We start from the raw sequence: 11,760 nt of genomic DNA, 5'->3' as shown, positions 1-11,760 counted from the left end.
CCCGAGACAGGGTTCATCTGTGTAACCCTGGTTTTCCTGGAACTCTCAGAGATTTGCCTGCCTCTGCCTCCCAAGTGCTGGGATTAAAGGCATGTGCCACCATGCCCTGCTTGACCCCTTTTAAGGTACCCTTGTAGCACTGTAAAGGTCTTGTAGCTCTATGGAAACCCATTTTCCACTTTTCCTTGTCTTGAAACCACAATGTTTATAGGAAAAAAAAGTTCTGCTTAGAAAAAAATACTTTGAAAAGATAGAAACTTTTTATCCCTCTGGTATTTACAATTTTTAGTGACATTGTTAGTGCTATCAACAATTTATTTAAAACAAATCACTTTATTGTACAGCCTAAGAATCTAAAATTCATTTGATGCCAGCCATCTCTGGAATGCCTAGATCTTGTTGACAGTATTACCAAAGATATTCTGGCACAAGTTAACTTCTTTTTCCTTGGTTCCCCTTCATTTAAAAGGCACATGCTGCTATTTGGAGTTTTAACAGGAGTTCATTCATTGCCATTCTCATGAGCTACGCTGGAGTTGGACAAAGATGCAAAAATTAAGTAGCTGAAAGCATGTACAGCCTTATTCAGGGCTCTCAAATGCAGCTTTAAAAAAGTATTAAATATCTTCTTTCTTGTGAACAGATTGAAGACCAAATTTCCATATACAGATCACTGCACAAATCCAGGCTATTTGTTAAGTCCAGTCACAGTGCAAAGAAGTACGTGTGGAGAACATGCCAGTGTGAAGGTCTCCATTGAAATTGAAGGATTTCAACTGCCAGTTACTTTTACATGTGATGGTAAGCTTTGCTTTAACTGGGAAGGAAATGTTTGAAATGTCAATATATCCTTTCTTTTCATAAACCAAATTTGTTTTCATTCGCTATCCTTTTAAAACATTTATATTCATTTGGGCAGTTTTCTGGTTAAGTGGACCAGGTCACAGTAGGGCTATTTCTGAGTATAATAAGTTGGTTCTTAACTAAAGCCCAAAAGCATTAACTATAAAAGCTAATTATAATACTTCCTCTGCTTTTATGGCAAGAAAAGTGTTTTCTTACAGAGAGTTGCTTACACGAACCTTCAGATCACTTCCTAATCTCTGCAGGGAAGGTAGTTCTCCTTTGGTGTTAATTTTCCTTTCCAAGCTTGGGTAAATATCCTCTCTAGATCTATGTCCTGGATGTCTGTAACAGTTTTCTGTTATGTTTGTTTTTGTTTTTTAAACTACATTGGCTTTCTTTTAATTTACTTATGGTGTATAGTATTTAAGTAGGATTTGAATGGTGGAGTAATTTTTTCGTCTCTAGTAATTTAGCCTAAGACTGAAGCATTTTTGTTTTTCTTTAGTGGTTGTAATTAGCAATGTATCCAATATTTAAAGATCTTCTGGTTTTGTACTTTTGGATAGGACTTTAAAAAACTGTAAATTTGAGCCTGGTGCTGTCGGCACACACCTTTAATCCCAGCACTTGGGAGGCAGAGGCAGACGAATCTCTGTGAGTTCAAGGCCAGCCTGGTCTACAGAGCGAGTACGGGGACAGGCTCCAAAAGCTACACAGAAAAATCTTGTCTCGAAAAAGAAACAAACAAATAAAAAAATGTAAATCTGAAACAAAATGTTAGCCAACTATAACAGTCATGCTTTATTTTCTAAAGGAAAACTTATTCTTTTTAAGTCATTTTAATTTAGTATACAGTAAGAATATTAAATTTCTAAAGAGTCAACAGGTGCTTTGCAGTAAATCATGAGTAAAAATTGATAGCAAATGTTCATTTCCATCAAGTCTTAACTTACATCAAAGTCTGACTAACTTCAGAATGTATTGTCCATGTCTGTTGGTTAGTCATAAATGCATATTTATTATGTATGTTTCTATTAAGACTGAGGGCATAGGTCAGTGGTACAGTACTTATCTAGTATGAATAAGGCCCTGTGTTTAATCCTTAGAACTGGAAAAATTATAAGCATTTTATGATAAAAGTATAGACTATATGATCAGATTATATATTTTTATTTGTTTGGGGTCTGTTCAAAAATAGAATTGTGTTATAAGATATTTTAGTACATAAAAGCTTTTAATGCCAAGTCATCAGTTTCTGTGTATTTTAAAAGCAGGCTTATTTTTTAAAAATTGAACAGGCTGACCAGATGGTGGCTCATGCCTGTGATCACAACATTTAGAGACTGAGGCAGAATTGCTATGATTTCAAGACATGCCTGGATTATAGTGTTAGACTCTGAGAAGAAAAAAAAATAGGTGATTTAAAAAACTTTAATTTGGGTTTGCATAGTTGGCTCAGCAGTTAAGAGCACTTGCTGCCCTTTCAGAGGACTTGGTTCAATTCTCAGCACCCACGTGGCTGCTCACTGTCTAACAGAACTAACAGAGGCTGTGGAGCCTTTGAAATATGATTTCAACTCCAGTCTCAGGTGATCTTACACTGTCTTCTGACCTCTGCTGGCATAGGCATGCACATGATACATATATATACATGCAGGCAAAACACTCATACATGTAAAAATAAATATATCTAAAAAAAAATGAAAACCTTCATCTTCTCTTTGTTGTTATATTAGTAGCTCAACTTTGCCAAGAGTAAGACTGCCTACTTATTTGCTCTCTTTTTGTTCTTCATTGGAGAATTCACTATACAAATATCTGAAGTAGTAATTCTCTTTTCCTTGTAATTTGTTTTAAGACACTGCTCTCTAGGTATTGCTGACTACTGCCCTATTTGAAGGCATCTGTAATATGGGTGTGTCTTAGGGTTTCTATTGCTGTGAACCCTTATAAAGGAAAGCAGTTAATTGGGGCTGGCTTACAGCTCAGAGTTTTAGTCCATTATTGTCATGGCAGAAAGCATGGCAGTGTGTGGGCAGACATAGCCCTGGAGAAGGAGCTAAGAGTTCTACATCTTGATCCCCAGGGAAGCCAGGAAAGACTGTGCACCATACTGGGTGTAGCTTGAGCATATAGTATCTCAAAGCCCACCTCCATAGTGACATACTTCCTCCAACAAGGCCACACCTCCAAATAGTGCCACTCTTGAGGGTTGTGGTGATGCACACCTTTCATCTCGGGAAAGGGAAAAGCAGGTCTCTATAAATTTGAGGCTAGCCTGGTCTACAGAGTGAGTTCAAGAATAGCAAAGTCTTTAACCAGAGAAACCCTGTCTTGAAAAACAAAACAAAAAAAAAAATAGTGCTACTCTCTATGGGCCAAGCATTCAAACACATGAGTCTGTGGGTGCCATTTCTGTTCAAATTACCAGGATGTAACTTTCTTTGTTTAGGCCTTCACTTCTACCAATTAATAGAGGCTGTGGAACCCTTGAAATATGGCTCATCTGTATTATTAAATGCTGTAGATCCAGAATACACACTAAAGTTCAGAGCCTTAGCCTAAAAAAAATAATAAAATGTAAGCAAATACTGATAATGCTAGCATCATATATCTACATAGTTTATTAAGATAGGGTCTTGTTATATAATCCAGGCTGGACTAAACTCATGATCATCCTGCCTCTAAACCAATGTTCTTGATATATTAGACTAAGTAAAATATATTATTAAAATTAGCTTTGCAAGGTTGGAGTTGTAGATTAGTTGGTAGAGCGCTTGTCTCGAATCCATGAGATAGGCTTGATCCTCAGCACCATATAAACTAGGCATAACAGTGCATACTTGTGATCATAGCATTTGAGATGGAGAAACAGAAGTATCAGAAGTTCAAGATCGTCTTCTGCTTTATAGTTCTGGGCCAGCTGGGGCTACATCAAAACCACACACACACACACACACACACGTCTTTGCCTTATAGCTTATTTCCAAAATTAGCCTCTTTCTCTGGCTGTTTTCAGTGTGGCTAATGGAAAAATTTTAAATGGCTGAGTGTGGTGGTGCACACCTTTAATCCCAGTACTTAGGCAAGAGGCAGAGGTAGGTGGATCTCTGTTTTCTTCTTCTCCTCCTCTTCCCCCTCCTCTTCCCCCCCCTTCTCTTCTTTTTATGTTTTAAATGTATATGAGTGTTTTGTCTATGTGTCTGTTCACCATTTTGCATGCCTAGTGCCCTTGGAGGCCAGAAGAGGGCATCACATCCTTTAAAACTAGAGTTATTGATGGTTGGAAATTGTCATGTGGTGCTGGGAACTGAACCTGAGTTCTTTGGAAGAGCAGCCAGTGCTCTTAACTGCTGAGCCATCTCTCCAGCCTCTCTGTGAGTTTGAGGCCAGTGTGGTCTACATAGTTAAGTTCCAGGCCAGCCAGGGCTATATAGTGAGACCCTGTCTCAGAGAGAGACAGAAAAACGGGGGTGGGGGAGTATGTGTTATATTTCTGTTATACGGTCTTCTCTTAGATTATGAGTAATATTGACAGGTAATTGAGCAAAATGAAACTAACTCTCTTTCAGTGAGTTCTGCTGTAGAAATAGTTATAATGCAAGCCCTTTGCTGGGTGCACGATGACTTGAATCAAGTGGATGTTGGCAGCTATGTTCTGAAAGTTTGTGGTCAAGAGGAGGTTCTACAGAAGTAAGTTTACTTACTCACTTATGACTACTGAATGGTGTCTTTGGAAATTTCATTCTTAATGTCTTAACTTAGAATTTTTTCAATTTAAATTTTTAATATAAAAATATCTTTGTATATGGCATGGTTTTGCATACCTTTAATCCCCCACTTGGAGACAGAGGCAGGTGAATTCTCTGAGTTCAAGGCCAGCCTGGTCTACATAACAAGTTCCAGGCCAGCCAGAGCTACATAATAAGACCCTGGCCCTAAATTGATTCATTTATTTTTTTTAAATATTTATTTATTTATTATGTGTACAGCATTCCTTCCATGTGTGCCCGCAAGCCAGAAGGGGGTGCCAGGTCTCATTATAGATGGCTGTGAGCCACCATGTGGTTGCTGGGAATTGAACTCAGGACCTCTGGTAGAGCAGTCAGTGCTCTTAACCATTGAACCATCTCTCCAGCCCCCATTCATTTATTTTTTTATGTATTATATATTTATAAAATATAAGAAATATATTCGGTCCTAACGTGTGTTGAGATATAATAGTGGGATTTCAGAAGTAAGAAAGATATGGTATTCTCTTAAGTTTAGTAGCCTTATACACTCACTAGAAGTTGTAGTCCGTTGGTTAAAAGGGAAATAAAATAACCTTCTAAAAAAGTCAGTAATCGCATCATTTGTAGATTCTAATCTCCTTTGAAGCATGCAGTTGAGATATATATATATATATATATATATATATATATATATATGCAGAGTCAGCAATTACTGTTTTTTATTTGCCTGAAATAATCATTGCATGAACTTTAGTAATTTACTAAAGCTTACAATTAGTCCAGTTGTTTTCTATCTTCTTTCATCTTCACTGACTCACATAGAAAAATTCCTGTTTAAATGTTCACAGTTGGCTTTAAAACATTTCTTCAATTTTTCATACAGATGCAATTTGTACTTTATTTTTATGTCTTTAACTTGTGATTTGAATATAATAATACTGATTGATAATTATTGTATTTTAACAGTAATCATTGCCTTGGAAGTCATGAACATATTCAAAATTGTCGAAAATGGGACACAGAGATTAAATTACAACTCTTGACCTTCAGTGCAATGTGCCAGAATCTGGCTCGAACAGTAAGTGTGTATGAATCGCATTTAGTGAATCAGAATAGTTCTGATAGTTAAGAGATTTTCAGTTACTTTGTTTTGCATTTTTTTCTGCACCAGGCTGGGTTGATACATTTGTTGTTTCTAGCAGGAGTCTTCTCAGAAGATCTTCAGTCATGGAAGTTTAGGTAGCACATTCCTTAGATCTAGAAGTATAAATTGGAAAAGCAAAATGAAAGAATGAAAGTTTGTCCTTTTTTTTTTTTTTAATGGAAAGAAGATAGTCTCCTGTATCTCCTACTGACTTTAAACTTACTATATAGCTAAGGGTCACCTTCTGCCACCCATGACCAGCTTTATGTAGTGCTGGATACTGAGCTGAGGACTTGGTCATCATCCTGGGACTTGCTACATCCTTAGCCCTTGATTTTCTGTTTTTTTTTTTTTTTTTTTTTTTTTTAAGAAAAAGCTAAGTTTACTTAGTTCACTGCAAGAGTGCAACAGCCAAGGGCTGCCTGTCCAAGTCTCATATTTAATAGTCTTACACAAGCGTGAAAATTTCAGGGTTAATTAAGAGGGAACAAAGAAGAAAGGGGTATTGAATACTAAATAAGGGTTTTCAGTTTCTCATGAATATGTTTGCATAATGTGGAATGTAGGCGAGACTACTTTTCTCATTGGTGGTGAGCAGAGAAGGAAGGGGCAAGACTTACTGAGGAAAAAGAAGCAGAAATTCAAGCAATCTTGTCCCCATCTAGGCCCACCTAGTTTTTACCCAACCTCTTCCTCCATTGATTATTTGAAATGGGATCTTGCTTCATAGGTCTGGCTTGCCTGAGGTTACTTGCATAGACCATACTGACCTTAAGTTTGTTGCCATGCCTGGATTATAGATGTATGCCATATGGCCCAGCTTAGTTTTTCCTTTATTTGATCACCATAAACTAGATTTAAGAACATTGATCTTTTCTATTTTTTAAGAAATTTATTGCATATATTTATTTTTTGTGTGTTTGTATATGCATGTATGCCACAGTATGTGTGTTTAGGTCAGAAGACAACTTGTGAGAGACTTGGTTTTTTCTTTATACCATGTTAGTCCCAAGGATGGAATTCAGGTCATTAGGCTTGGAGACAAAGGCCTTTATCCTCTGTTCTATATTGTTAGCTCTGTAAAATATGAGTGTATTGGCTGCATAGAGGATTCCAGAGTTAAGAGCACACTGGTTTGTTCTTCCAGAGGACCTAGGTTTGATTCCCTATACTCATGTGATAGCCCTGACCATGTGTAACTTCATTTCTACAGGAACTGACACCCTCTTCTGACCTCTGAGGTCACCAGGCATGCACATGATACACGGATACACATGAAGGCAAAACACCTATACATACAAAATAAACTTGTAAAAGTAGAAGTTTTGGTCAGATTTGATGGTATGCTTCTATACTCCCAGCAAAAAGGCAAGGGTCAAGAATTCAAGGCCAGTCTGAGCTACAAGAGAACCTCTCTTTAAAATTAAAGAGTGCTGGGGGGCAGGGTGGGGGAAGTTGGCAATAACTCAATGGATAAAGTGCTTGAGGACTTGAGTTGGAGCCCCAGTTCCTGTAAAAAGCTGGATATGACAGAGTGTTTCCATAATCCCAGCACTAGGGAGAAAAACACTGACAGATCTCCCAAGCTGGCTGACTAGCCAGTATAGCCATTTTATTAGCTCATAGTTCAGTGAGAGAGCCTGTCCTTTCTCAGAACATGAGCTGGAGAGCAACAGAGGAAGACGAATGGCCTTGACTTCTGGCCTCTATATGTACACACACGTTTACCCACACCCTAGTACTCACATATTCAGAATAAAATAAGTAATGGAACATTTAAAGATATATTTATTTCTATTTCTATGTACTTGAGTGTTTACTGTATGTATGTGTACCCCATGCATACTTAGTGTCCATGGAAGCCAGAACTGGCTATTACATCCCTTGGAACTGGAATTACAGATGATTGTGAGCTACTATGTGGGTCCTAGGAACCAAATCCAAGTCCTCTGCAACACCAGCAAGTACTCTTTATCTCTGAGCCATCTCCCCAACCCCAAATACTGAAACATTTAAAACAAAATTAATTTTTCATACTATTGACTAACTTTTTAGTCAGTTATAAATAGTAGTTTAGATAGCATTATGTCTCCAGTTCTCAAAAATTAGTCTAAAGATTTTATCATCTGTTTAACTATACTTACTTTAATTGAATGACCAAAGAATTATATTTGATTATTCTTAAACATGTCTGTATGTATTTATTTAGGCAGAAGATGATGAAGCACCTGTGGATTTAAACAATTTCTTGAATCAAATAGAAAAACCTTATAAAGAAGACATGACAAGGTATAGCATTTAAAGCATCCATTGCAGGTTTTCAAACTTTGTTTTGGATGTAAATATATTTATTTTCTGTGATCAAAGCAACTGCTCTGATTAAAAAAAAAATACCTGTTTTTCATTTCAGACACCCTGTTGAAGAACTCATAGATTCTTATCACAACCAAGTGGAACTGGCTCTTCAAACTGAAGTAAGTTTTGGCATAGGGACTTAAAGATTATTTCTGTTTTTTCTGAAATGCTAGTTTTAGAATTAGATTATATGTTTTAAAACTATATTCTTGGTGTTAGCCACCCACATGGCAGTGGATGACGGGTAGTGAGAGCTTTAGAGAAAGAGAAAGCCCAAAGCATCGAGTTTAATAGCATACTTAGGCTCTAGTCAGCATATAAAAGAAGCAGTCAAAAGAGAAGACAAAGCAATAGTTAATACCTTTCCTAGTCCTGACCTAGAACAGCAGTCAGACCTGGAGGAGTCAGGCACATAGGAACTGTCTGGTAACTCTTAAACAGCCAGAAAAGAGTTGAGAAGGACCTGTAGACACAAGTCTGTTGTGCGGAGAGCCTGCTTTTGGTCCCGGCCGCCCTGGTAGCTTTCACCCAAAATAATCACACAGAAATTGTATTAATTAAATTATTGCCTGGCCCATTATATCTAGCCTCTTTTTTTTTTTTTTTTTTTTTTGGTTTTTTGAGACGGGGTTTCTCTGTGACTTTGGAGCCTGTCCTGGCACTAGCTCTGTAGACCAGGCTGGTCTCGAACTCACAGAGATCCGCCTGCCTCTGCCTCCCGAGTGCTGGGATTAAAGGCGTGCGCCACCACCGCCCAGCTATCTAGCCTCTTTTTGGCCAACTCTCACATCCTGATCTAACCCATTTTTACCAATCTGTGTATCACCACAAGGTCATGGCTTACCGGGAAAGATTCTAACCAGCATCAGTCTCAGACAGGAGCTTCATGGCGGCTGCCACACTGCCTTTCTTCCCAGCATTCTGTTCTGTCTACTCCGCCTATCTAAATTCTGCCCTATCAAAAGGCCAAGGCAGTTTCTTTATTCAACCAATGAAGGCAACACAAATACAGAAGAACCTCCTATACCAGAAGTTTATATACATGATACATGGAAATAAGCAGTTCTATAATAGTATGTAAGTGTGAAATGAAGTTTAGGAAGGGTACCGGAGAGAGGGCTTATTGGTTAAGAGCACTGGCTGCTTGCTTTTCCATAGGACCTGGATTTGATTCCCAGGACTCACATAGTGGCTCGCTACCATCTGTAACTCCAGTCTTAGGATACCTTGTACCCTTTTCTGGCCTTCTTGGGCACCAAGAATGCAAGTGATACACAGACATACACACAGGCAAAATACCCATATACATAATTTAAAAAAAAAAAAAGATAAGGGTACAGTGTTAGAAATGGCTAGATATAAGTTACTGCTTTGTAGTTCATATTAAGGAGTTTTACTCTATTCTGAGGAGTTAGAGGACCATACTTAGTTTAATTTCTGAGTTTGTAAATGAATTTTTTTACCCACCAAACCTATTTACTCTTATTGTTTGATGTCATTTTTGTTTTATATTTCAATATTAGAGTCTACTAGGGCTGGAGAGATGGGTCAACAGTTAAGAGCACTGCTTGTTCTTCCAAAGGTCCCGAGTTCAATTCCCAGCAACCACATGTTGGCTCACGACCATCTGTAATAAGATATGATGTCCTCTTGAGGGAGAGTCGTCCTCATCAACTTAGACCATGAAACCCAATATGAACAGGTTCAACAGAACCACCATATATGGACTGCCCACACATGATTCAGCATTACCAGGGCATAAATTTCATTTTTCATTTCAGTTAGAATGTAGACTTTATTTCCTGGAAAGCCTAAACTATTTTAACTTTATAAAATTTATTTTATGTCTGTGAGTGTTTTGCCTACATGTCTGTGTACCATTTACGTTCCTGGTGCCCTCAGAAATCAAAAGACATCAGGTCCCCTAGAACTGGAGTTACAGACAGTTATGAGCCCCCACGTGGATTCAGGGAAATAAACTCAGGTACTCTGCAAGAGCAAGTGGTCTTAACCATGGAACCATCTCTTTAGCCCCTTATTATTTGATCCCTTCTAGAAAAAGTTAGCTGATCTTTTACAGAATATTGGATCTAGCTACTTAAGATGTTTTTATCCAAACTCATACTGTGGGAATTGTTTAGCCCTGTCTTCTGAAGTTAACTTGAACATAATGTAGAGGTTAGGTGTAAAAGTGGCAGAATTGATTTCAAAGGGAAGGATTTTTGTAACAATTCAAGTAAAAGGTAAGCATTATGACTGCTACAGAGAGAGCTGATTAATAATACTTGGAGGCAAAATTGATAAGTGTTAGCAGGACATGAGAGATGGAAAGGTAAAATGAACAGATTGCTAATTACTAGTACATTTTTCCCCATGTGGGTGTTTTTAGGTATGCACATGTCACAACATACTAAGGACAACTTGCAGGAGTTGGTTCTCTCCTACCATGTATGTTCCTGAGATTGAACTAAAGTCATATGTCAGGGTTAGCAGTGAGTTTCTTTACCTACTGAGTCATCTTGCCAGCTCTACTACTAGTACATTCTTATCACCATATAGAAATACTGAGTACACATCCTGAGACAACATTGGCACACTGAACCCTCTGAAACAGTGAACCCAAATAATTACCTCCCTTAAGCTTTTTCTGTCAGCTCTTTAGTCACAGTGACAAAGAAAGTAGCTAATTTGGATGTCTGAGATAGCTTTAACTATCCAGAAGAGACACTGAGTGAGTAGTTGATATGAATCTGGAATTTAATACAAGAGGTCCAAGTAGAGATACTTATACTTGGGAGCTATCAGAGTGTAAATGGTATCTTACAGCTATAAGATTAGTTGATTTTCCCCCCTCCAAAAAAAAATCATTGCAAGAGAAGAGTTATCTCATCAGATAAGACAATGACTGCTTTTGTAGAGGATCTGGGTTCTACTCCCAGCACCTACATGGCAGCTCAAATCCATCTGTAACTCCAATTCCAAGGGATCTGATGGCCTCTTCTGGCATTCTTGGGTACGAGGCACACATGTAGTTCTCAGATATACATACATGCATGCATGAATGCCTACATAAACACACACACACACACACACATAATGAGAACCTGTTATCCTATTGTCAGCCATACCACTTCTCTATTCTCTTTACAACAAAACTGAAAGTATGTGGTTTTGCTGCTTCTCTCTCCTTTTCCTATTCTCTTAGGTACCCACTCCAACTATGCTCCTTTCCAGCACTCCTTTAAAAAAGTTTTTTTAGTTGTTTCTTCTATAAATGGACACGAATATGTCTGTAAATATGCCTGTGGAAGTTAGAATACACTTGAAGGAGTTCCTTTTCTCCTTTTATCATGTGGATTCCAGGAATCAAAGTCAGCTTATCAGGCTTGGTGGCAATCACCTTTGCCTGTTAAGCCATCTTGCTGGCCCATTACTAGCACTGAAATGAAACTGTACTTAAGGTCATCAGACATGCACATAATCCCAATCTAGTTGTACTTATTCTTTTTCCTAGTCTTTCTATAGATTTGTTTACACCTGCTTTTTTTTTTAAGATTTATTTTGGTGAATTTTGTTTTCTTTTAAACAAAGTTATGGTGTATGTACCTTGGCTGGACTAGAACTTTCTATATAGACCAGATTAGCCTCAACCTCATAAGAGGTCCACATGCCTCTGCTGCT

General features: G+C 37.9%; 1 protein-coding gene across 1 annotated transcript in view; it reads left to right on the top strand.

Annotated features, from left to right (window-relative positions):
* The window catches only part of Pik3c2a (phosphatidylinositol-4-phosphate 3-kinase catalytic subunit type 2 alpha), a 106,255-nt gene that overhangs the window by 43,768 nt on the left and 50,727 nt on the right, over positions 1 to 11,760 (top strand). Inside the window, exons 4-8 of the mRNA XM_026781265.1 lie at positions 644 to 801; positions 4,419 to 4,539; positions 5,547 to 5,658; positions 7,934 to 8,013; positions 8,135 to 8,198. Of these exons, the coding sequence (XP_026637066.1) occupies positions 644 to 801; positions 4,419 to 4,539; positions 5,547 to 5,658; positions 7,934 to 8,013; positions 8,135 to 8,198 (535 nt within the window). The remainder of the gene's footprint in view (positions 1 to 643; positions 802 to 4,418; positions 4,540 to 5,546; positions 5,659 to 7,933; positions 8,014 to 8,134; positions 8,199 to 11,760) is intronic.

This window comes from Microtus ochrogaster, chromosome 8 (genome assembly GCF_000317375.1).
Source record: "Microtus ochrogaster isolate Prairie Vole_2 chromosome 8, MicOch1.0, whole genome shotgun sequence".
Taxonomy (NCBI): domain Eukaryota; kingdom Metazoa; phylum Chordata; class Mammalia; order Rodentia; family Cricetidae; genus Microtus; species Microtus ochrogaster.
This window is presented reverse-complemented; position numbering and strand designations above follow the sequence as displayed.